At 51.5% G+C, this 24,777-nt stretch overlaps 2 protein-coding genes across 15 annotated transcripts in view; both read left to right on the forward strand.

Annotated features, from left to right (window-relative positions):
- The window catches only part of AP2M1 (adaptor related protein complex 2 subunit mu 1), a 28,523-nt gene extending 15,536 nt beyond the window's left edge, over window positions 1-12,987 (forward strand). For 7 of the 14 annotated variants that reach the window (XM_027647380.1, XM_027647379.1, XM_027647386.1 and 4 more), the window contains 11 exons: window positions 1,172-1,437; window positions 2,828-2,910; window positions 6,451-6,456; window positions 7,010-7,145; window positions 7,242-7,383; window positions 8,074-8,085; window positions 9,698-9,817; window positions 10,336-10,471; window positions 11,199-11,296; window positions 11,429-11,540; window positions 11,871-12,005. In XM_027647380.1, coding sequence (XP_027503181.1) covers window positions 1,172-1,437; window positions 2,828-2,910; window positions 6,451-6,456; window positions 7,010-7,145; window positions 7,242-7,383; window positions 8,074-8,085; window positions 9,698-9,817; window positions 10,336-10,471; window positions 11,199-11,296; window positions 11,429-11,540; window positions 11,871-12,005 — 1,246 coding nt within the window. Of the gene's footprint in view, window positions 1-1,171; window positions 1,438-2,827; window positions 2,911-6,450; window positions 6,457-7,009; window positions 7,146-7,241; window positions 7,384-8,073; window positions 8,086-9,697; window positions 9,818-10,335; window positions 10,472-11,198; window positions 11,297-11,428; window positions 11,541-11,870 lie in introns of all 14 variants that reach the window. The other 7 variants (XM_027647388.1, XM_027647390.1, XM_027647385.1 and 4 more) reach the window with 6 other exon arrangements.
- An 871-nt stretch (window positions 12,988-13,858) lies between these two features.
- ABCF3 (ATP binding cassette subfamily F member 3) lies at window positions 13,859-24,347 on the forward strand. Its single transcript, XM_027647372.1, has 21 exons — window positions 13,859-13,988; window positions 14,164-14,311; window positions 14,384-14,463; window positions 14,775-14,830; window positions 16,574-16,671; window positions 16,787-16,909; window positions 17,177-17,443; window positions 17,649-17,729; window positions 18,272-18,331; window positions 18,650-18,706; window positions 18,907-18,929; window positions 19,510-19,565; window positions 19,713-19,913; window positions 20,071-20,147; window positions 20,375-20,419; window positions 20,754-20,886; window positions 21,503-21,591; window positions 21,792-21,883; window positions 22,059-22,191; window positions 22,552-22,639; window positions 23,445-24,347. Exons 1-21 carry the CDS (start codon window positions 13,916-13,918, stop codon window positions 23,601-23,603), a joined length of 2,139 nt encoding a protein of 712 aa, XP_027503173.1. The 5' UTR covers window positions 13,859-13,915; the 3' UTR covers window positions 23,604-24,347.
- Window positions 24,348-24,777: the final 430 nt, after the last annotated feature.

Consider the following 24,777-nt stretch of genomic DNA (forward strand, 5'->3'; position numbering starts at 1 on the left):
AAACATGGTTCTGCATAATCAGTACCATGGCCTTGATGCTGCAGTCAGACCCCCTGTTCTACGGTGTCTGAGAGTGTGAGTAATAAAGCATGACTAGATAAATCTTGGCTTGGTGTGTAGACTGTTGCTTTAAGTCTTGGTCTTGTCATATAAAGCACTTGGGCTTCCTTCCCATGTTCTCGGGATTGGTGGACTTTTAAGTTAATTTGGGAAGTTTATCTTGATTTGTAGTTACCAGATAAGGAAACTGTAGTGTGAAGAGGTGGCATCCAGAATGCTGCTCAGAATCCCTGTTTAGCCAGGAGTGTTTTTTCCCCTGTTGATAGTGCATCGACAGTTTGGATCAAAGACAGCAGCAGCTTGCACAGCACCTTTTCAGCACTGGGCAAAACCCTTGACCATAAATGGTCTTGCACCATGCAGTGCTGCTGGCACAGTGCTGTTGCACTGTGGGGACCCTAAGTCCTGGTGCAAGACACCTATTCTGAAGCCAAACAGGGCTGAGGTGATGTGTAACTGGAAAGCCAGCGTTGTTCCTAATCCTGCTGCTGCTTTGAGTCTGCTCTCCCGGATGTGTGGGGTATGGAGGTGAGGTGGATCTGAGAACTAAAGCTCCCTTTTGGGGTGTACCTGGGCACTGACATCTGTTGAGTCACTTGGACAGGTTTTTCTGTTTTTTCTCCTTGGTATTTCTGGAAGAAACTGCCATTGACACATGTCTTGGGAGACTGCAGCTTGCTTTGGGGCAAGAGTGTGAAGGCCTGGGCATGCAGCATAGACAGTAACTGGGTATTTGGTCAAAACTGGACTGTTGGAGCCATAAGCTGCTAATGTGTTTATTCCCAGCTATGGCAATCAATTTGGAGTGCTGTCAAAATTAATTGAAGGAAAGGTTCCGTTGCCATCTGACTCCTTACTACAGTTACACTGTAGTCCAAAGCTCCCTAGAGACCAGTAGCAGTCTCTCTCCTTTAGTTTATTCACAATTTGATGTCTAACTCTGCTCAGAGTCTTGACTTGTCCCGTCTTAGAGACATCCCCGGGCACCCTTTCTAGGTGAGCTTGGTGTGTGTGTAGTTCAGTGTCTGACTGTACCTGCATAAGCAGAACTGTGCAGCCAGCTGGGGTTCATGCTCAGGGTGCTGACTTACCTCTGGTGGTGGTCTCGTAGGCGGAATGCTGTCGACGCCTTCCGCGTCAATGTCATCCACGCACGGCAGCAGGTGCGCTCGCCGGTCACCAACATCGCCCGCACAAGTTTCTTCCATGTCAAGCGCTCCAACATCTGGCTGGCTGCTGTCACCAAGCAGAATGTCAACGCTGCCATGGTGTTCGAGTTCCTTTACAAGATGTGTGACGTGATGACTGCCTACTTTGGGAAGATCAGTGAGGAGAACATAAAGAACAACTTTGTGCTGATCTATGAGCTGCTGGATGGTGAGATGTTTCCCTTATCTGCTACAGGACATTGCACTCGGTCATTCTAAAATCCTTAGCTTAGTTTGATGTAGTAATAATCCTTGAAGTATTTTTAACATGTATGGTGGAGTTCAAAATTACGTGTTCTGCTTTCTAATGCCATCTGTACTGCCAGTGTGGATGGCACCTCAAGCCCATAGCCTTGTGCTGATTGTGACTGACTTTCCTGAAGTTTTGGGAGCTGTGCACTTGTATAACTGAGGCAGCTGGTACTGGAGCCCAGCTTCTGAGGGGATCCTGCGTAGATGTCGGCCTGTCCTTACGCTGAGGTATATAATGAGGACTGTCAGTAGCACCTCCAAGACTGGCTAGTGCCCAGGTGGCTCTAGCAGTGTACAGTGGCAGTCACCCCAAGCTGCAATTGGTTGCCCCTAGTGAGTTGTCTTTTGGGCTCACTCCTGAACAGAAGGAAATCAATCAAACCGAACCTCCTCTGTCTCAGCCCTACTTCCTCCAGTGATAACAGCTCCATATCGCTCCACAGATTAATGACACAGTGTCCCTTCAGCTGCTTGTGATATCAGCCTGCCTCTGGAGGTGCCCTTGAGCTGTCCCTGTTTCACATAGCATGAGCACTTTGTATTAGTTATGTTTCAATTTGTTTTCCAGACAAAGCACCACATGTGTGTGTCCTGGGATTCTTAACCAGGAGTCACAGTGATGTTCTCTCTGTTATCTCAGGACAGACCAAGAGACTTCAGTTTCTCTTCTTTGGTCAGTCACTGCTGGTCTCCTTATAGGCAACAGTGAGATCAAACCTCCCACTATGGTATTGCTCAGTGTCATGTTAGTGGTCTTCTCTCTCCTCTAGATCTCTTGAGGATTGTTCTCTTCCTCTTTGAGGGCAGTTGGTGTTAAGTGAACTGTCTGTAGTTAACATGTTTCCCTCCCATGCAGTGCCACTACTCAGCTGTTGTTTCAGATTTTGGTTGTTATTACATCTTCATAAGAACAACAAAACCTGAAAAAACGCTGCAAAGATAGATTGCTCTGCTGTTGGATTAACCCTCCTTATTGTCCCTTGGGTGTTTTTGGAAAAACTCAGTGTGCCCTGTGCACATGGCTAGCCTAGTTGATATTTAGTCCTGAAGTGCAGTGTGTTTAAAAATCAGCAAATTCATCAGTTGGACAGCTTTCCATCACGCCTTCTCTCCAACTTATTGCACTGACTCAATGTAGCAAGAATGTTTCTTTTCTCTTAGTAAGGAATGCTACAGCGACTTATCCAGAAAGTCAATGTGTAAGTGGTGCCTGTGCAGTAGTTGGCTGTCCCCTTACAGGAATGGTTAGCATAGTTGTGTGTTTATACCTTGCAGCTCTGAACTAACCTTCTTTTACCCTTCTGTAGAAATCCTGGACTTTGGCTATCCTCAGAACTCTGAAACAGGTGCCCTGAAGACTTTCATCACTCAGCAAGGCATCAAGAGTCAGGTAATCAGGGGAATTTGGGGTATGGTGCTGCTCTGCTGGTTATTTTTCTGTAAGCCTGTTCAAGAGAGTATGGTCCTTATTACCATCTAAGCATTTGACCTGTACTGAAGGAAGGTGCCTGAGTAGACTGAGAACACCCTGGCAGGGGTGTAGCTCAGTGGCACCTTGTTCGAGGTGTCCCTACTCTGTGTGACCTCATGTTCCCTGGCACATGATAAGATGAAGGAGGAAGGGCCCAGAGCTAGGATAATGCCAGTCCCTTGTCCCATGTAAATGATTGCTGGCTTCAGACTCTGCTCTGTGTCAGCTCCTGACAGAGGATAAACAAATCTACCTGCTGAGCCAGAAATAGCTCTTTTGTGTGTGAATCTCACTGAGCAGGTCTGTTCTCCACCAGCCTTCAGTGCTTTGAGCTGTCAGGCTTTCATGCCTGCCTTGTAATGAAGTATTCTTCAGCCTTGTGAATCTTGCTGTCAGTCAGGAAGCTGATGTTGCTCTGTTGCTACTTGTAACATCCTTGCAGATCAGCATCGGTACAGCCCAAGCATTTTCATGTTAAGAGATGAGAATCTCTGCTGTGCATTTAGCATAGTATTAACCCTTGCAATAAAGTTTACATGGAGGCAGAAGATAAAGGGCACCTTGGGAAAAAGACATTTAAGTTTGGCTGGTTTTGGGACTGTGTTTAAACTAGTTCTAAACCTATTCCAGGCTACAGCCCTCAGAACTAGACTTTCTATCTTGGAAGCTCATGCTCAACCTCTGAATCCGAAGGACACTTACAGTCTGTTTCTTCTGTCCCCAAGGAATATTGTTCTTACTGTCCATCTAACACAGCTTTGGAAGTCAATAATGAGGACTTAGCTTAAAACTCAGTCCTCTCCCCTGGGTAGCAGTGAGTCAGGGAAAAAAACCTGGGGGTCTGTACTGAAGCAGTCTGTGGCAAAGTAAAGTTTCAGCCCCAGGTACAAACAGAAGCAAAGTGCTAAACAGGAGCCTGTGCAGTGACTGTTCTTGTTTAGGATAAGCAGAAATCAAAGGCTCTGGAAGCTCTGATTCAATTCAGTTCCTCAGCACTGACTTACTGAGAACTCCTTCTTAAAGTTTTAATCTAGTAGCAAGACTAGCTACATCGCAAGAGGAGATGAGAGAGAAGCTGCCCCTGAGCAACCTATTTCCTGCTAGAACAGCAAAGTGTTTTGCAAGAGGGCCAGATATGAGTGCATCCGGTCTGAATCCCTGTCACGAGCCCTACTGTAAATCTCTCTGGCCTTCTGCAGTCTGACAATTTGGGCAGTCAGCACTGAAGACGGCTGAGTCAGCTCCTGTTCCTAGGAAAGCTCAAAACTAACCACCACCCTCGTTTCCTTCCCTCAGTCTTTTTTTGCTTTTGTCTGTTTTAACGGACTCTTGTGCTGCTTGTGTGCAAACCATGGCCACAGCATCATCCTTCATTCCTTACAAAGAGGAGTTTGGATTTCAGCTTTACATAAGCAAGCAGTTCTGCTCAGTGTTGGAATTTTGTTCAGCCCAGTTCAAAAAGCAGAAGTAATCCATTGCAGGCACAGTATGGCAAGGACAACAGTGGAAACAGTACTTGCCGTGTTTCCTTGTGTGCTGTCTGATACATCAAACCTTCAGCTCCTCATTGACTTAGAGCCAGCTTCACACATGTACCTTGGACCAAAATCTGGGACTAGGTGGCTTGCCATGTGTGTTCCTTGTCTCTGCTTAGTTCCTGATGGTGCTTTCCTTGGGCTTGTGTCCTGCGGAATTCAAGGACCAAAATCTAGTTATGGCAGACTTGACAAACCCAACTTTTTAACTTTATTCTCAGTGAAAGATTTGAGGCATCCTGAACTACTGTGCTCTGCGTGCCCACCCTGTATGGCTACAGTGGCCTTTCCAGGGCAAGTGATCTCGGAATACGAGATCTGTTTTATTTTCTGTGAAAGTGTGTCTGATGCTGCTGCTGCACTGCTTGCCAAGGAAAGAGCCCTGTGCTCTGGGAATGGAGTGATTTGCCACACAGGTTTTAAAAGTTGCTGGTATGCACATGGTTTCACTTCTAGTCCCTGCACATGAAGTAGCCCACTACTCAGATGGCAGGACTGCAGGCTGTGCTGGTGTTTTGAACCAGAAGCGATGAAGGCATTGGTTCGGGTATCTTCCTGCAGCAGAGGATAAACCTGCTCTTACAGCTCGAGGTGGAGCTGTGCTCTGTGTTTTGTTTTCACCCTTCAGATCCTATCTCCATCTGTGCAGCTTCATTAACTAGATATACACTGTAATTTTCTTCCTCTGCAAGTGCTTTCTGGGAGTGTTAGTTTGGGAAACATTGTAACTAAGAGTTGTCCAAACCTTAGATGCACTCAGTGCTAAAGTGCTAGTGTTACTTTTTAAAATGAGAAGAGGGCTGCCACCAGCTGCAAGAGGCCAGGAAACCTGCTGGTAGCTGGCTATCTTTAACCTAGTCGACAGGCTGGCAACTGAGCACAAGGCTGGTATTCTTGGACCATTTTAGCTGACTTATTTGTCCAACTCTGGGAAGCACCAGCTCCTGAGAAGGCTCAGACCCAGGTGTCTTCAGTGCCTCCCATAGGGAATGCTCGTGCTGCTGGGTGATCTCCATCCAGTCACTTTGCATAGTAGCTGGTCATGGTGCTGGTGCTGTTGCAGGAGATGAGAAAGTCACACATGATTGGTGTCCTTTTGGAAGCTAGAACACTGAGTATTAAATCTACTGTTCTTCTTAAGCCTGAACAAGGCAAATTAAGGTGGTGGAGTTTTTTTGTGGGACAGAAAAGGGAGGTACTTTGTGTACTGCATTGAGCACTTACCTAGGCAGTTCCCAGGGGAGTCTGTCTCTTAGATGATATGATAATGGCTCTGCTTGCTCAGGAAGTGACCATGTCTGTGGCAAGAACATGTGTGAAGCCAAGGCACTGCTGGTGTGAAGCTGAGATCATGTAGTGCCCCCCTGTGGGCCCAGCACGAGGCTGCAGTGGCAGAACCCACTTGTGTGTTGTGCAGTTGTTGTGGTGGAAGGGCAGAAATAACAAGGATACGACTTTATACACGACCCAGACTTAAGGTGCCTGCTACTTCCCATAGTCTGGGCGTCTGTGCCATGGTAAATATCCAGGGCTTGCTTTCAGAATGCCAACATGAGTCTGCTCTGCGTAGGAACATTGTTGGGAGTGGTATTTGGCCTGTCACTCCTTCTGCTCCACCATGTATTTGTATTGTCTATAATGGGCCAAGTCTGAAAAGCCATTTCACTGCTTGAGGTGCTAGGTTCCCTGCGGGGAGCTAAAGGCCAAAACTCCTCATCTTATTTGTGCTAATTAGCTACCTAATTAACAAAGAGCTGACCTGCTTTTTTCCTGTCCTCAGGTAGCCTTAAGCTTAATCTGCTTCTTTCTCCCTTCCTCCCTTCTCTTGCTACTGACCTGCTTGCCTGTTAACCCTGTCTACACTGTACTTGCTACTATACATATACTTCTTGACTTTCTGCGTGTGACTGGACCCCACCTGTAGCATCAGGTAGGAATCCTCTCTGTGCCTCTCTACACAACCTTTGGTGCTTTTTGGAGACATAGAGCCTGGGTGCTGTTCCATGTATGCTAGGTTAGTGTTGGTATGTAACCCTAATGATTGCAGTCATTAAGAAACAGGCCTTGGGGATTAGCCCTCTTGTGGCCCTGGGGTTTCATGTTGTCTAAGGGTGTGAACTGCCACACCAATCCATGTTAAGCTGCCTCTGTGCTTAACATGGATTGATGTGACAGTCTGAGACATGATTTGAGTGCCATTGGTGGAGCTCACGCCTCCCTGCACCTTGATGTAGCCTAATGGACTAGGTAACAAAACAGAAGAAACTTTGCTGCTGTTGTTATGACCAATTTTTGGTTAGGCATAGAATTTGATGTGTTGAGCAGAGAATGACCAAATCATGTGAGGTGTGACAGCACCTGTATCTTAAGCGACAAAAGCATTTATGTGTAATACATGGCAAGTACTTGCTCTTATATTTAGAGCAAGGTTTCTTAGTATTTGAATTTATTTAGAGATCTAAGATGTCATTTCTTCCCTTCAGACTAAGGAAGAGCAGTCCCAGATCACCAGCCAGGTGACTGGACAGATTGGATGGAGACGTGAAGGAATCAAATACCGTCGCAATGAGCTCTTTCTTGATGTGCTGGAGAGTGTGAATCTCTTGATGTCCCCACAGGGTAAGTAGGAGGTGTTGAGCTAGCATCCTTCTCCCCCTCCAGGTTTGTGAGTGGGGACTCTTGTAAGTGTTTTGAACTGTGATCTTTTCTAACCAGGTCAGGTTTTGAGTGCCCATGTCTCTGGCAGAGTGGTGATGAAGAGTTATCTGAGTGGAATGCCAGAGTGCAAGTTTGGCATGAATGACAAGATTGTCATTGAAAAACAGGGCAAAGGGACTGCGGATGAAACGGGGAAAAGGTAAGAAAGAGGTTTTATACCTAGTGGCTGCTTGCCACCAGGGACTTATGAAAGGGCAACCCTTAGTAGCTTTTCTGATCTGACAGACAAAAAGCTCATTTTTTTTTTCTTCCCTTCAGATGTTACTGAAAACTTTGGGTAGATCAGTTGTCATGCAAACTACTAGCCTGAGGGCCTCAATACAGAGCTTCTCTACAGCTCTTTAAGTATTTTCAAACATAGTCTTAAGTGTAGAGTTCTTACAGCTGGAAACACTTCCTCAAGATGGATTTTCCCAGAATCTGTATCTCTAGCAGTTCTAGTCAGTGCAAAGGCTCTGAATCATAAGAGCAGTAGCAGTGCTCCCAAGGTACAGTGAAGGAACTCCTCTGACTGCTCTACCTGGACTGTTCCCACGAAGTAGAACAGGTGACTTACTAACAGTGGGTAAGCCCCTCCTGCGGCTTACAGGTGGTCAGTGGCCATGTGGGTTGGAGGCACGTCCCTTCCGAGAGCTCAGCTTCCCTCCCTCCCACCTGCACCTCAGCCAGTACTCACACTGAAGCTGAAAACAGCTCTTAGGCCTTTTCCAGCCTTCCTGCTTGGGGTGAAGAGATAAAAGCAAAAGGACTTCCACTTTCTTCTCGCTAACGATTTGCAACTCATCTGTATTTCTCTTGGTTGTTTGTTTTGTTTTTTGCTGACCCCCAGTGAATTGGGAAGGTAGATAATCTGCTTCAGCTGTGTGTGCATTCTGCTCTCCTCCTGTCTCTTGCTTCGTGTGACTTGTGCATGTAACTTGGATCTCAGACACTTTCCATGATGGTTCCTGTAAACAGAGCTGAGCTGCTATTTGCCTTTTCTCTTAGAACCAAGCCAAGAGCTATCACTTCACTGTCACCTTTAAGCCATCTTTCCTGTACCTGAATTGAGCTAGTAAAATGAATGAGCCTGAGGTAGCTGATGAGCCCTGTGGGGATTTACTCTAGTGAAAATGTCAACTGCATGGGCCTCTGAAGAGTCAGTAACACTGTGACAAAGCTGCTGTGCCGGGTGCCTTTGCCTGTAATGTACTGGTTTTTTGAGTTACAGAAGCAAGTTGAACAGGGACTCTTTCTAGGTGGTTCTCCCTAACTGTGATTATCCAGTGGTTAAGAGCTTGGAAATATTACTTTCTAGAAGCATTTAGTTACAAGGTGTTCAAAAGGGACAGCTGCTGCCAGTTGGTTTTTGGCATCTAGCATGTGGCAAGGCCAACCCTGAGTAATGCTGCCTGAGACTTGGAGCAGTGCTAGGCAGCAGGGCTTTCCCAGTAGTTTTCCAAAGAAACAGGAACTAGTTGGCTAACATTGCCTGTCATCTGGGCAACAAATTAGGAAAGACTAACTCCTGCTTGCGAAGCACAAATCACACCACTGGGCTGTGTAACTAGACAGCCAGTCAGCCTGGGGTCAGTCTGCTTCCCCTTTGAGCTGGAAAGGGTGGTTCCTAGGACAGCTGAACCTGCTTGTAGTGCTCACACTGTCTCAGCACACTTGCACGGTTGTCCTGTTGCTTCCAGCAGTTGAGGCAGCCTAGGTATCACATTGCTACGCTGCTGCCTCTTCTGTTGCTCCTGCCTTCACATCTTCTGGTCCCTCTTGGTAGCCGAGGGGTTTTGGTTGGCCTCAGGACCTGTATTCTCAGAGACTGGTACCCGGCCCAAGTTCAGTGCTGGCAGGTTAGGCTGATGTGCCTAGATGGATGGGTGGTATCTGTGTAGATTTTAGGAGAGATACAGACTTGTATCTCATAATATCATAATATTGTGGTCTTGGCAATTCAGTTCAGAATCAAACCACGTGCTGGCAGTGTGGAAATGAACAGCTGTTAAGAGATTTCTGAACAGGGAGACCCTGAACCTGGCATTTCCTGGCTGTGTGGCAGTGAGATAGCTTTGTGGACAGGAAAGTGTTTTCTCTCTTTTGAACTGTGCTGTGGGAAGACTTGGGCTGGCAGAGCTGTCTTTGCAGTACTGAGTGCTGCTGGCAGGCAGACCCAAGCATTGTGTTGCTGGCTATGGCAAAAGGGTGCTCCTGTAAGCTCTCTCTTCTTTGGGGAGACGAGGGAGAGAATTCTTTCAAACGAGCTTCCTGAAATACGGTTTTTGTGGTGGTGAAACAAGGAAAGTCTGAGCCAAGAGGCTGCTGTCCCCTACATCTCTCCCTGCCTCCCCATTTCCTGGACACCCGCGATGGCAACGTGCTCTGTAGAGTAGTTTCTGCCTGGACAGACTGTGACTGCACCAACCAGGGCTGCAATTTGCACTTGTTTAACTCGTGTCTTGTGTTTTTAGCGGCAAACAGTCAATTGCCATCGATGACTGCACTTTCCACCAGTGTGTGAGGCTCAGCAAGTTTGATTCCGAGAGGAGCATAAGCTTCATTCCACCAGATGGAGAATTTGAGCTCATGAGGTACTGTGGTAGGGGGGTGAACAGGCTGGTGTTGGCATCTGCTTTCTGCTACAGTAATGTTGCTGCTCCCAGCCAGACTTGCAGCCCTTGAGCACTTAAAAAATACACACTTACCACCTTCTTTTCGAGTGGAATCTGTAGGGTGTCCCACAAATCCATCTGTTACAAATGTGGGCGAAGCTCAGCTGCGTAGTTTTCTTTGCCACAATCGTAGTGTTGGGTGTGGGTTTTCTTACCTTCTGTGTTTGCTCTGGTTTTTTTTTAGTATTTGAAACTGGTGTCTTTGAACAGGGCCATTGGTAGGAACGAGATATAAAACTTGAGACTCAAGAAACCATTGTTGCCCTATGGCAGCACAAATCCTACTGCTGCTTCCTTCTGGGATAGTTCCCTTTTTGGCCGATGTTTCTAAGCTGTTTGCTGTGTGCAGAGACTGTTTCTTTTTGAAGGTGATACAATTTGAGACCATGAGGGCATTAACTTCTCCTGAGAGTTCACTGTAGCTTCCATCCCTACAGATACCGAACCACTAAGGACATCATCCTTCCCTTCCGTGTGATCCCGCTGGTGCGGGAGGTGGGTCGGACCAAACTGGAAGTGAAGGTGGTGATCAAATCAAATTTCAAACCTTCCTTGCTGGCCCAGAAGATAGAGGTAAGATAATAAAAACCTGTCGTCTCTTGTGCCTGGCAGTCATGCCACTAGTTTATGCCCCCAGCAGCGGAGTCTTCACAAATGAGTCTTCAAGCTTGTACAGGGCTAAAAGAGTGAACTGAGTGTCCCACCAGCTGTGTGATGTTGCTGTGCTGTGGAAGGGAGCTGCCATAGAGTAGGAAGGTAGAAGCTGTTTTCATTTGCACAGCCACCTTGGCAGGGGCCTCATTCTCTGCAGCAACTGTTCACTTACTCTCTCAGCCACTATAAAATTTTATATTCTTCTGTCTGCATGATCCGATGGTATGTCAGACAGGCAGCAGGCTGTGAGCTGTGTAAGACAGGCTGAGGATGGCCTTGCAGGTTAGTTCCCATCTGGGAAAGGCTCACTGCTGCAAGGCTGGGCTGTCCAGAGCCTGGTGCAATGCCATGGCCAGCCTGGCATCCTTCCTGAGCTCATCTGCCCAACATTAGCCAGGTTTCCTGCAGCCTAGAGGGCTCTGCCCTGTTCCTTACTGTCTGTTGTGGATTATGAAAAGTGCGTTTGAACCTTTACTTCAAAGCAAGAAACCGGAGGACTAACCTAGGATGCTGTTGATAGGTGATGTTTTCTGGGCCCTAAGATAGGAGAGAGAAGGCCAAGGGGTCTAGGACAGACAGTGTGAGACTGCACAGAGTGCCCAGGCTGCAGTCTGCTCGCCCCTGCTCACCAGACTCTACTTTCCAGGTCCGGATCCCAACACCCCTCAATACCAGTGGAGTGCAAGTCATCTGTATGAAAGGGAAGGCGAAGTACAAGGCCAGTGAGAATGCCATCGTCTGGAAGTGAGTGAGCATGTTAGGGGTGGGTAGGGCTTGGAGGGGCAGTCTCTTTAGTGCTCCTATCTGCCCTGAGCATGTGTAGCAAAGGGAACAATGAACTCGGGCACCTTCTCACTTCTGGGCTTTCTCTGATAGGATAAAACGGATGGCTGGAATGAAGGAATCCCAGATCAGTGCGGAGATCGAACTGCTGCCCACCAATGACAAGAAGAAGTGGGCTCGGCCTCCCATCTCCATGAACTTTGAGGTGAGTCCCAGCCTGTCTTCCAGGATGCACCTAACCTCAAAGAAGCTTAGTCAGTCCCTTCTGGGAGTTACATGGGTTTGAGTGTTCACTATCCCAGGCTGACAGGTGAGTCTTCCTAGCATGAGGTCAGCCAGGTGGCAAAGCTAATGGAAGAAAATTGCCCTTAGAGCTACTACAGTCTGACACCACGCATGCAGGGAGTAGGGAAGGGAACAGTGGCTCTTGGTGTCCATTTCTAGATGCATAGCCCAGGGGCCTTCTGGCATTCGTGCACGGAGAGCATCCTACCCCCGTTCCAATGCTCTCTGTTACCTCTCCCTCTCTTAATAGGTCCCGTTTGCACCCTCTGGGCTGAAGGTGCGCTACCTGAAAGTCTTTGAGCCAAAGCTGAACTACAGTGACCACGATGTGATAAAATGGGTGAGGTACATCGGCAGGAGCGGGATCTACGAGACCAGATGCTAGCCCCAGCAGGCTGGCGGGCTCCCTCTTCTCCAAGCCATGCTCCGCCTCTCCTCGGTCTTCAGCTACATTCAGAGAAACGTCTGCCTGGCCCCTCGATGCAGATTGAAAGACCCTGTGGCTCACCCCGGGAGCGGACTCGCCTGCCTGTGCTCAGTTACCACCCATGCTGCAGATGAAGTTCAGAACCCAGTCGTGTGCAGAGGTGCAGCAGCATCCTGCTGCCCGTCCCAGGGTGGGCAAGGGCTAGTCTAACTCCCATCCTCTTGTGATCTTTCTAGGGAACGTCCACCATTAAACTCCTCTTCTGTTGGTGTCTCACTACTTGCATCATATCCTAGTATTTTTGAAGTTCTTGTGCATATGTACTCGTAGAATAGACCTAAACATAGACTGGACAAATCTGAGTTGAAGTTACCCTGGCTTCTGTACTAGCTATTGCTGTTGTGGTAGATGTTGCTGGCCAGTCTGAGATGCCTGGGGTGGTGAGTTTGTTGGGCCCTCACCACAGGAGATGGTGGGCTCACCAGGTACCACCACCACCACCTTACTTCTTGCAAAGTCGTCAGTATAGAGTCCTGCCATGGAAGGTTTGTGACCAAAAAGGATGAGGGTTTAGGCTCTTGCTGGTGTGTATGTGGGTGGCACAGCATTTCAGGTCCTTGGAGCATTTACCCCCACCCACTGCTGGCTTGAGCCAGTCTGTCTTTTCCAAACAAATTGGAGATGTGGCCCTGCTGTCCCAGGGATCGTGGGTCACCTGAGCTCTGTCAGGATGTGAACAGGGTCTGTCCTTGGGGAATCTCAAATGCAGTTGGCGGTAAGAGCCCCCTGCCCCAGCCTGCCCTCTCTACACTTCTACCAAACGCTTCTGGGCCATAGGAATGCTGCTGCTACCCACAATCCTGCTTCTGGTAGTGTGGTCTCCATTTTGTACACTTTGTGATTTGTCCAGCTCTGAATCTAATAAAGTATGTAGAATGGAGAAGGCTGCCTGCACTGCTGTTTGGGACTGGTGCTGTAAGAGCTGGGGCAGTTCCCTGGGCTGTGCCACAGTGTCTCAGGGCTTGCTTGTGCTTCTTCCCCCGTCCGGGGCTGCCTGGGGGTTGGAAAGGAACTGCAAAGTAGGTGAAAAGGACAAGTGATGTTTGTTTCCAGCTGTGTACCAATGCTGCAGCTCCCTGGGGAAAGGACGGTGCTCTGGGCTTTCCTGGGGCTGCAGCTGGGATGAACTGAACTCTTGGTGAGGTGTGCCCAGCCCCCTGTAAGCCAGGCTTAAATGAACCTTGGTGACCTTTCCTTGTGAACAAACTCGAAGCAGTTTTCCCTTTTAACTTGTTTTTTGTGTTGAGGGCCAAGGCAGGCACCGTGCCTGGTAGCTGAGGGTACCAGCTGCACCTGGCCCTTGGCTCAGCCCCTCGGCCTTCAGTTTGTGAACAGATGAGGGTGTCCGACTGCTCATACCTGGAGAGACAAAATCCAACCCAAACCCCAACCAGCAGTGTCGTGACCGTGGTTTGAGAGCAGAAACTCTGATTTTAAAAGTGGGGGGGGAAAAGCCAGAACAAAACAAAACAAAAAACACACACAAAAAAACCCAACAAAAAACCCCTCCCCAAGCCTCTTTCCCTCTGAGACAGGACAAGCAGAGGCTGAGCGGCCTCTGGTCCCGTGATGGGCCATTCCGCTCGCCCCCGGTCCATCGCTCCCATCGCTCCCATCGCTCCTGCTGCTGCTGTCCCAGCAAGTGGCAGCGGGACCCCCCGGCCGCCACACTGCGCATGCGCGTCAGATCAGGACTACATCTCCCGTCGGCCCCCGCGCCATGGCGGCCACCTCCCTTCTTCCCGGCAGCGCGCGCCGGCCCTTCCGGTACGAGCGGCGGCGGCTCCGCGGGCCGGGCCCGCCCCGCCATGGCGTCCTACGCCGACATCCTCCGCTCCGAGTTCCCCGACCTGGACGGAGAGCTGTTCGCCTACGTGACGGGTGAGCGCCGCCCACCTGCCCGCCGCGGCTCGGCCTCCCGCCCCGCCGCGTGTCGCGACACCTCCGCGCTGTGGCGACAGCGCCCGCGTCGCGACGGGCGGCCGGGGAGGGACAGGGAAGGATGGAGCGGGCGGGTGCCACCTGTCGCGATAGCGCCGGCGCTGTGTGCCCGCAGGGATCCTGCACGGCGGCGGGGCGGACTTCGAGTCTGTGGAGGAGCTGGAGGAGGCGGTGGGCGAACTGCTGCGGGAGGTGTCGCAGGACACCAAGGACGACGGCGCCATCCGGGAGATCTGCCAGCGCCTCTTCAACACCCTGCAGCTGTAAGGGCGCCCGGCCCCCCGCACACCCCCTCACCCCGCTCCCCCCACTCACCCTCCTCCTTCTCTCCGCAGGGATGAGGGCCAAGCCCAGCGCTGCAGCCAGGTGCTGCTGGACGCCCCCATTCAGCTCTCCCAGATCACCGATGGATATGGTGAGTGACTCCCGCCCTGCCATCAGGATGCCCGGGGCTCAGAGTGGTTCGGGGCTTCGGGTGTGCACACCTGCCCTTGGGGAGTAGAGCTCGGGCACCACTCACATGTGCACCCCTCTCTCATCCTGCTGCTGAGCTGTGGGCAGCAGTGCCTGTGGGGTAACCTGAGGTGAAGGACTAGAGATGCCCTTTGCTCCCCCTTTTCTGTTGGGAGAGGGATCATTCGTGCCTGGGCTTGGGCTGCCATTAAGGCAGTGCTTTGTGGAGCCTCCCTGACACATGAGGTCACCAACCTAAACATCTCCTTGCAGGTGACACCAGTGCAGACCTGCTGCCGGGGCTGCTGCTGAAGAGAGGCCAGACCTCGGTAAGTGAGGGCTGTGCCCTCATGGGAGCATCTGACAGGTGGGGCTGCAGGTGCCCTGCCCTGCTCTGGTCACCTCTCCCTTGGAAAGCAATGGGGACAGGCTGGTGCTGGTTAGGGGCACAGCTGCAGGGGTTACTGCTCTTCCTTATCAGGCTCTCTGTAGTTTGAGAATCTCTTGACCTTAGTCTGGTGAAGGGGCTCAACAGGTGTTATTATCAACAGGAGCTTATTAATTTGACAAGATCTATTTTGCTGTAATTTCTTAATGAGGTTCAAAGCATAGTTGATGTAGTGGTGGTGCTAAGGGTGCATCTTCTCTGACTTTCACAAGGATCTTTGGTTCCTGCAGCAAGGCCTTTGATTGAGAAAATAGAATGTCCCAGGATGACACCTTGAATATTCAATGAGAGATAAAGTCCTGGCTAGTGACAGAATGTGGAGATGTTACAGGTGAGGAGTTGACTGAGAGCTGCTGCAGGAGAGGTTGTAAGCCCAGCTTTAGAAACAGCTGTAGGTTGTTGTGCTTTGACAAATAAGATCAGGAGTAGAGAGGTTTGAAAGCAGTTACACTCAATGACCTGAAGGAAATTGGGACATCTCTATCAATGGAATGCGCAGCTTCTCAGGAACAGTCTGGCTTGCCATCTGTGTTGGATGTGCCAAAGTTTGAGTGCGGGTGAGGTGCAGTTGTGCATCTGCAAAGCAGGGAGCTGTACAGGGTGGGCAGTCTCTCTACCAGGCTGGTCCCTCACAGAGCTCTCCTTTCCATGGGTTAACGTGTTGAGAATGAGAATCCCTTGCTTGGAGACTGAGACCTGACATTATCCCCACATGTCTGAACGGGAGTTTTAAGTAAAAGCTGGCAGCTGTGGCTGGTTTTGGCACCAGAGTGTTGCTGCTGGGTTCACTTTCTGGCTCTTGTGTCTGCAACTCAAAAAATAATCTTCAGAAAAATAGGAGACGATTCAGAGAAGGCCTTGGGAGGGCTGTCAAGTTTTGGAGGACATGTTTTACTGGGAAATTCAGGGAGCTGGTTATGGTTTACAGAGTGACTCAATCTCTCCTGTAAGTGTGGGGTCCAGGAGCTCCAGTAACAAGGCACTCTTCAGTCTGGCACACAGGTCTGTAACATGCTCCGGTGGCTGCAGAGTTGCCTAGAAATATCTAGGAGTGTTCTTGGTCAGCCACAAATATTTGACTCGATGCAGGAATAAGCTGGAGTGGGCTGAGAGCCTGGCCAAGACCAGAGGCCAGGTTAAAACACTTGGCGCCTTCTTGCCTTCAGGGTTAATTAAATGTTTTTTATCTCTGATCCACTGCACAAGAGTTTGTTCCAAACTGGCTAAAGTTTAATGTGTTGGGAAGGGAAACACCTTGTGGTGCTCTTTGAGGGTGGGTGCAGAGTGTACCAGAGGAGGCACTGGGATAGCAGGTTGCTGCTATTGGAGCGACTTGGCTGATCCAGGTTCCTGGAACTACAGAAATGGGACGTATGATAGGTTCGGCCAAACCCCCTGCCTTGCTGAGGCAGAACTTTTGTATGAGCAGTTGATTTAGGACTTTATTCCTGAAGTGGTTTTTTAGCCTGATTAGCCTCCTGAAAATATGCTTGAATCTTTCCCAGTTTCCCTGTCCTACCTCACTCCCTTTCTTTCAGGCTTAAGAGGTTGATTGATCTCTTTTCTCCCAGAGCTGGGCTTTTGCTGAAGACGCTCTCTCTTCATACTCTGTTCTGTGTCCCAGATGGTGAATGCCAAGAAACTGGAGAAGGCAGAAGCCAGGTTGAAAGCCAAGCAGGACAAGAGGCTGGAGCGGGATTCCCTGAAGTCATCTGGCCCTCTGTGAGTATGGAGGGTGACTCCAACGTCCCCATCCCGTTCTGCTGAGCAGGGCTGGGATCTGGCTGTACCAAAGCTTTCCTGTTGAGCCCCCTCTCTATCTTCTGCTGGCTTGCAGAGTCCTTGAGGAGGCATCTGCCAGCCAAGCTTCCAGCAAGAAGGAGACTCGCATGGAATCATCAGGCAAGAACAAGTCGTATGATGTGCGTATCGAGAACTTCGATGTGTCCTTCGGTGAGCGGTGAGTGTGGGTGGGGAGGTGGGACAGATCCTGGCTGGGATTTTGGGGATTGAGACTGGATTAGAGAGCAGTTGAGAAATTACAGAGGGTGTGAGAAAGATCAGGAAGCAAGGTGGGCACTGACCCCTTTGCCTTTGGGCAGGAGAAGCCTGTAATGGTTACTTGGCTTCAGCACAGCCTGAAATGCCCCCATCAGGGCAGGTGGCTCTGGTTATCTTCTCTCTGTGGGTCAGTCTGACCCCAGACCTGCCTGTTCTCTTACTTTAGTGTCCTGCTGACCGGAGCAGACCTGAACCTGGCCTTTGGACGGCGCTACGGGCTGGTGGGCAGGAACGGGCTGGGGAAGACCACGCTGCTGAAGATGATCGCCAGCCAGAGCCTGCGCATCCCCTCCCACATCAGCATCCTGCACGTGGAGCAGGAGGTGGCAGGGGATGAGACACCGGCACTGCAGAGTGTGCTGGAGTGCGACACCACTCGCGAGAGCCTCCTGCGGGAGGAGGGGGACCTGACGGCCAAGATCAACGCTGGCAGGTGAGGTGTCACCGCTGGATTTACAGCCCTTCTGTGGCCTCTTCACCACGAGGTCTCGTTGTAAGGTCTCTCCCTTCCAATTAAGGGCTCTGGTGAGGATGGGCTGCATCTTGCCCACCTTAGTCCTGCCTGGAAAGATCAGCCTCCCCCAGCACTCAAACTCTAACCTGGTGAGTCCCACACATTCCTCTTTGTTCTGCTCCAGGGGAGAAGGGACAGAAGGTGCCAGACTATCAGAAATCTACGCAAAGCTGGAGGAGATTGAGGCAGACAAGGCCCCAGCGAGGTGAGACGGCCCCGTGGGCATCACTGTCTGTTGGCATGGCCAGAGCTGAATAGTGGTTTGGGGTATGGAAGGGTGATACTATGGCCCTGGGATCCAGAGTGTGGGGATGGGGCTCTCCCTACTGCCTTTTCTTGTCTCTTCTGTACCACAGCTCTGCTGGGTTAGGAGTAGTTGAGCTTCCCCCTGAAGCTGGAGGGATTTTTTTTACCCCAAATGGCTTGCATTGTTGCTGCTGCTCCTCTTGGACCTCCCTAGGTTCCTGGTTTCTGGGGGATGTTTTTAGGATGTTGGTGATAGTGAGACTCTCTTCCTGGCCAAAGAGCTGAAAAATCCTTGCAAATCTCCTGGTACTTCATGAAGATGCTGTGCCCCACTAGGCTCCATTTCCCAGTCAAGTGCTGCTCTTGAGTGTGTAGGGAAGTTTTCCTGCACTGGAACAGCTTTAAGCTGTGCAGCAGAGTTCCCTTGGTGGGTGAGACCTTGGACTGTGCTCTGCTGTTGGATGCTGTACCTGGATTCCAATTGTCTCCCCTTTTCCCCAGGGCGTCTGTCATTCTTGCTGGGCTGGGCTTTAATGCAAAGATGCAACAACAGACAACCAAGTGAGTTGCTAAACTCTGGGTATCAAGCCAGAAATGGGTCTGGGGAGGTGTTCCAAGTGAGCCCTCAGGCACTGCTGTGGCTGTAAAGGAGAACAAGGGTCTATCCCTGCCCATCCAGGGCCCATCCTGCCCTGGGGGTTGCCAAATCACCTTCCTCCTGGACCGCAGATCTCGTGCTGTGCCCGAGATACCTGCAGGGACAAGCTGCCTCTGGATGACAACAGAGCCAAAAGAGCCTTGGGAAAGGCTGGCAGACAGGCAAACACAGTGGTTCTGCATTGAACAGTAACCCCTCTCTGCATTTTCTTCTCTTCTCAGAGAGTTTTCTGGAGGCTGGAGAATGAGACTGGCCTTAGCCAGAGCCCTGTTTGCCAGGTTGGTGTCCAGGCCTTCATGCTATGGGGTTAAGCCTCTTTGCTGTCCATGCTGTGAGGTGCAGGGGTGCTGCCTGGGGGTCCTCTCAACTCAGGCTCTCGGATTGGGGCCATTGGAGGCATCACAGCTCTGTGTGTGGTGAGACACTGAACTGGCCCTATGCTCTTTCTGCTTCTGATCCCATGTCTTCTTTTCCCTAGGCCAGATCTCCTTCTACTGGATGGTAAGTTGATACTGCAAGTCCCCTCTGACACCACTGTGGGACCTGCCTGTGCCCTTGTTGGGGTTGGGAACATGCCATGGCCTTTAGCTGCCTGCCCAAAATAGCCCCATGTGACGGGCAGGCCTGGCAGCACAGTGGGATGCTCCACTGGCACGGGGAAGTCTGCTTGGGCAGCTGCTCTCACTGCACTCAGCAGAGCCCTATTCGTGCCCCAGCCAGGTGGTGTATGTGTCATCTTGTCCCAAGTGCTGTTCCCTTTCCCTCACTGAGTTGTGCTCTGGCTGCCAGTCCATGCTGGGGGCAGTCCCCAGCTTGGGTGGGAGATCTGGGTGAGATGCTGGTGTGGGGCACCAGGGTCTGGGTACCAGTATGGAGTGGGGGGAGTATCCCTGCCTGAGCCTCAGCCCCTGGTACCCACACCCCATCACACCCTACACAAGAGTCCCCTGAGCTGCAGGGAAGGTCCCCATTCAGCCTCTCTTTCTCCTCAACACTGATCATAACCTTTCCTCTGGGGAAAAAAGCATTATCCAGCCATCCCCATCTCTCCTGACTTCAGTGCCTCTTTCCCTTCCCTCAGAGCCCACAAACATGCTGGACGTGAGGGCTATTTTGTGGCTGGAGACCTACCTGCAGGTAGGGGAGGATGGGGGGCCTTGATACAAAGCAAGGGGGAGGAATGGAGACGTCCTCCAGACTGGTGTCTCACCTGGCTGGGTGGTGGGACCAACCCCTGTGCTCTGGTCGATGGTGCTCAGGCCTCCCTCTCGCTGTCTCCTCCAGACTTGGCAGTCGACCATCCTCGTGGTGTCCCACGACAGGAACTTCCTGAATGCGGTGGCCACGGACATCATCCACCTGCACTCGCAGCGGCTGGACACGTACCGCGGGGACTTTGAGAACTTCATGAAGATCAAGGAGGAGCGGCTGAAGAACCAGCAGCGAGAGTATGAAGCCCAGCAGCAGTACCGTGAGCACATCCAGGTACTGGGAGAAGCCAGTAGAGTTGGGGCATTCTTCTTCTTCTTGTGCCTTTCTCCTTTTAGACCTGTGGTTGTATTGCTGCAGGAGGTTTGGCAGCGAAGCAGGGTGGCTGGTGCTGAAGGGGATTGGAGCTCTCTGATGCTTTTCTCTCTTGCAGGTTTTCATCGACCGCTTTCGCTACAATGCCAACCGGGCATCCCAAGTCCAGAGCAAGCTCAAGCTGTTGGAGAAGCTGTGAGTGGCTGTCCTCTCTGGAGGTCAGGGAGGGGCAGTGCTAGTGGGAAGAAACAGAGGATCCCAGGGTGCTTGGCAGATAGAGTTGTGGTATGGGCTTTAAGCGCTTGTCTCTGGTATAGAGGCTGGAATGAGGTGTCACAGAGCTGAAGACTCTACCTGGACTTCTGGTGTGGGAGCAGACCCTCATTCAAGGCACCTTGGTTATGTGTATCCTCCTTTTGCAGGCCAGAGCTGAAACCTGTGGACAAGGAATCTGAGGTGATCATGAAGTAAGTGTCACCTGAGCCCTTGCTTGGAGGGTGCTGGCTCTATTTTTGACATGAACTTCTTCTTGGTCCTGTCCCAGCTGGGACAACCATCCCTTTGTGTGGTCCAGCCTTACTCTGACAGGGAGCCCAGACAGGCCCCTGCTTTCAGGCTGGGTTTGCTCCTGGGGCCAAGGCTGCAGGTCTTTGTCTCCTTCTCGTGACCATCCTTCTTAGAGGCCCCGCGTGGTAGGGATCCCTCCTTGTCACCTGGAGGGTTGCAGAGGTTACCCAAGGAGGGCTAGGAACAGGGTCTGGGAGGTTCCTGACCATCTCTCACCTCTTCCTGCCTTCCCAGGTTCCCCGATGGCTTTGAGAAGTTCTCCCCCCCAATCCTGCAGCTAGATGAAGTAGACTTCTATTACGAGCCAAGTCACTACATCTTCCGTTCCCTCTCCGTCTCTGCTGACCTGGAGTCCCGTATCTGTGTGGTATGTGGTATTGCAGAATAATGGCAGCTGCAAGGGACCCTGAGAGGTCCCTGCTCAAAGCAGGGACAGCTTTGATGTTAGATCAGGTTGCTCAGGTCCTTGTCCAGTTGAATTCTGGATGTCTCTGGGGAGGACTATTTCTCCCATTCTTCTGGGTCCTGTTGCAGCATTTGATCACCCTTATTTTGAGGAACATTGGAACATTTTTCCTAGTACCAGTTAGAATTTGTGATTTGTGCCCATTGTCCTTCATCCTTTCACTGTGTGTCTCTGAGGAGAGACTGGGTCCATCTTCCCTGTAATTCCCTGTCAGCTGACAGCAGCATCAAGTGGGGGCTACATTGGATGGGGCAGCAGAGATGCTGTGTGCTTGCAGCTGAGGCTGGACCAGGAAATCCTTAGGCTCGAGGGTGAGGGGGGAATACCTCCTGACACTGCTGCCCGTGCTGCTCATCTGTGATAGAAATGCAGCTTCCTGCTAGCTGGAGTCACTGGTTATGCTCCCATCCTGCTCCCCCTCATCATCCATGAGAGATGAAATTCCCTGATTGCTGCTCCCCTCTCCAAAGTACCTTCACGGGTTTCACGTTCTCCAATGCTGCTGCTTCTTCTCTAGGTTGGGGAAAATGGAGCTGGCAAGTCAACCATGCTAAAGATCTTAATGGGGGAGCTGGCACCAGTCAGAGGGATCAGACATGCTCACAGGTACCTGGGAGGAAGGACGGGGGGCTTGGGAGGGATGGTGCAGCTGGAGGGCTCCTGGGCTGTGCTTTGGAGTGATGGCTGCCCGAGCAATGGGGTTGGGTCCAGCACACCCACACATGTGACCCCTCTTCAGTAGCTGCAACTGCCAGTGCCGTGGTTGCAGGGCCTGGTACCATCTCCCAATCCTTCTTATTTTGCAGAAACCTAAAGATCGGTTATTTCAGCCAGCACCATGTGGATCAACTGGACTTGAACATCAGTGCTGTAGAACTACTGGCAAGAAAGTTCCCAGGTGAGTTTTGGAGATGCCCACAAACCCCCTGCTTGGGAGGGAATTGCCTGGAAGTGCTGCTGAATTCCTCCTGTCGTGCTGGTCTGGCACAGGCTGCCCAGCTGCGTGAGCTCAGCACCGAGGGCTCTGTGTCATGCTAGTTGTGCCATAGCTGTGTTGTGACATGATCCTGCAGGGAAGACAGAGGAGGAATACCGGCATCAGCTGGGGAGCTACGGCATCTCGGGGGAGCTGGCCCTGCGTCCTGTGGCCAGCCTGTCCGGGGGGCAGAAGAGTCGCGTGGCCTTTGCCCAGATGACGATGCCCTGGTAATTTTCTCCCAAATACCGTTAGTTATTGCATGGCTTCATCCCTGGAGTCTTCTTCACTGGGAGGAAGGCAGGCATTCAGGGACTTTCTGCTATCCCACGGAAGCCTTGTTCTTGGGGGGTTTTATGGGGAGGGAGGTTGTCACCCTGGGAGGATGGGGGGATGGTGTGGAAGGAGGCAGGTGGTTTTCTCCCACTGCTTCGGGCTCAGGATGAGATGTGTCCCTGGAGCTGGGCAACCCTGATTCTGGAGCCAGGCACATGCCAGTGGCTGTGGCTCTAAGTGGTTAAAGCAGCAGTTGGGGTGTGGACCAAGCCCAAGCCTGTTCAGTGCATCTTCAGAGCTGCCTTCTCTTCCAGTCCAAACTTCTACATTCTGGATGAGCCGACAAATCACCTGGACATGGAGACCATTGAGGCACTGGCAAAGGCACTGAATAAGTTCCGGGTAAGGTTGTCCCAGTAAGATCCGTTTTTCTAACACTTCCTGCAGCCTCCAGCTCAAGGTACTTGGAATCTCAGTGAGAGGTGGATGGTCAACAGCAGTGGCGACTAGTCTAGGACAAAATTTGGGAAATCCGTCACATTTCTGCCTTAGCTGTCCATCCTGGTGGTTGGTTTTACTTGCTGGCTTTGGCTGAGAGAGGCAACAGCAGCCCGGAGAGCATCTTGTCCCCCATCCTGACCAGCCACCTACACTCTGTGACTTTATCACATGCTGTGTGCAGCTCTCAACCCTGCCTTGGTGCTGCTCAGATCTTTCTTAGGCACGTTTTATGGCTGATCTCCAAAGACTCAGGCTCCAGATACCACTGTGATCACCCTGGATATCAGTGGTTGTTGCTCAAGTTGGAGCAGTTTTCCTGTGAAAGAAAAGCTTAGCTGAGGTTGCTCGGGGCCTTAGCCAGACACCTTTTCAGTGTTACTGACTTTGCATGGATTCTCCATCCTTGAAGTTGTCTGAGACCTGGAGAGCCAGTAACAAAACTTGCACTTACCTTCCAAGAGTGGAGACTAAATATGTTCCTGCTGCACATGCCTCATTTTTACATGATCTGTCTGTCCCCCTGAAGGAAGAAAAGGCTGCAGTGAGGTCCCTGCCAGTGAAATACTGTTCAGTTTTCCCTGAAGTGGATTGAATCCTGAAGTGCTGGGCACGAGCTGGACAGGGGCACAGGATCTCCATGCCACCGTCCCTGAGCCCTGGGTTGTGGTCCACTAAGTTCCCGTTTTTCTCCCTATTGTGTTGGCAGGGTGGTATAATCCTGGTGTCACATGACGAGCGTTTCATCCGCCTGGTGTGCCAGGAGCTGTGGGTGTGTGAGAACGCCACCGTGACCCGCATCGAGGGTGGCTTTGACCAGTACAGAGACATCCTGAAGGAGCAGTTCCGGAAGGAAGGTTTCCTATAAGGGAGGCGGGAGCCGGACTGCGCCGGGGGCTGGAGGGCAAAGCTCAGCCACCTCGGCATCCATCCCAACTGTGCCTGGCAGAGCGCTGAGGACGCTGCTGCCCACATGGACTGTCAGCCATGCCATCAAACTGCCACCTGAACTGCTCTCCCCTCCCAGGGCTGGGCGAAAGGACAGCGTGGGAGCAGGAGCCTGGTGCTGTGCGTGGCCAGGGGCACGCTGGGGACTCTGCCTCTGGCCAGGGCTGTGCCCAGCCCTGGGCACACTGGGAAGGCTGTGCCTGGAGCTGCTGCTCTGCCGAGAGGAGGGAAGGCGGTGTCGCATCCCTACCCTGGTTTAACTCTGTGCTCTGGAGGGCAGGAAAGGAGCTGTTCTCCGTCTTTCTTCGCTTCGCCCTCTGCCTTTTTCTTTTTGTTTTTTTGTTTAACTGCCTGAACACTAGTCCGGCTCCATCACATGCCACTGTCCTCCCTGCTGCCTTGGAGGGAAATGAGGCCTTTGCTGCTAAAAGTGACCCCGCCTCTTCCCCAGCCCCCTGTTGCTGGGGCTCGCTTGCGTCTGTAGTGCCGAGGGAGCCAGAGCCTGGTTCACCCAGGCCCTGCTCCCTGTTCCTTTCCCTGTGCTGCTGCCGATACCGCCTCGCCTGCCTTGCCTTTGAACCGGCCCAGGGGATGGGCTGTCCAGCATCCCTCCCTGCCCACCCACACGGAGGTTGTGGTGTAAATAAACCCAGGACGCAGTGGGTGCAATGCTCTCCTTTCACTGGGGGGCTGTGGGGCTTTGTTTGGCAGGGGTGAGGGGGAGGTTGTCTTGCTGCTGCTCGAAGGGCAAGGTTGCCCAGCGGGAGATGCTTTCCAGATGATTCTTTCCAAATTAAATGGCAGCTCTGTGGTACAGGGGAGGCCACTAGCTGGGGTGGGTTGTGTGGAGCTGTGACAGTGTGCCACTGGTCATTGGAGTGCCACAGGCCATTGAGGTGCCACCTTGGGGGGCAAGCCACTGGGGTCCAGTGTCAGCTCTGGAGTGTCCAGGATCCAGTTGTTGTTTGATGGCTGTGTGAAGTGAGCAAGAGGAGGGGATAGAGCTTTAAACTAGATTTAGCAGGGTAAGGGGAGGTACTTCTGAGTGCCTGAGAGGAACCAGGAAACACTTAACACTTTAGGAAGCAACCGGG

This window comes from Corapipo altera, unplaced genomic scaffold (genome assembly GCF_003945725.1).
Source record: "Corapipo altera isolate COAL_440 unplaced genomic scaffold, ASM394572v1 113, whole genome shotgun sequence".
Taxonomy (NCBI): Eukaryota; Metazoa; Chordata; class Aves; order Passeriformes; family Pipridae; genus Corapipo; species Corapipo altera.

Bases quoted from the DNA above. Each gene is read 5' to 3' on its own strand.
- ABCF3 (XM_027647372.1), top strand. From the start codon at position 13,916: ATGGCGTCCTACGCCGACATCCTCCGCTCCGAGTTCCCCGACCTGGAC. The intron at 21,884-22,058 runs GTGAGTTTTGGA...ATGATCCTGCAG, and splicing joins ACTGGCAAGAAAGTTCCCAG to GGAAGACAGAGGAGGAATAC. The intron at 22,192-22,551 runs GTAATTTTCTCC...CTTCTCTTCCAG, and splicing joins GCCCAGATGACGATGCCCTG to TCCAAACTTCTACATTCTGG.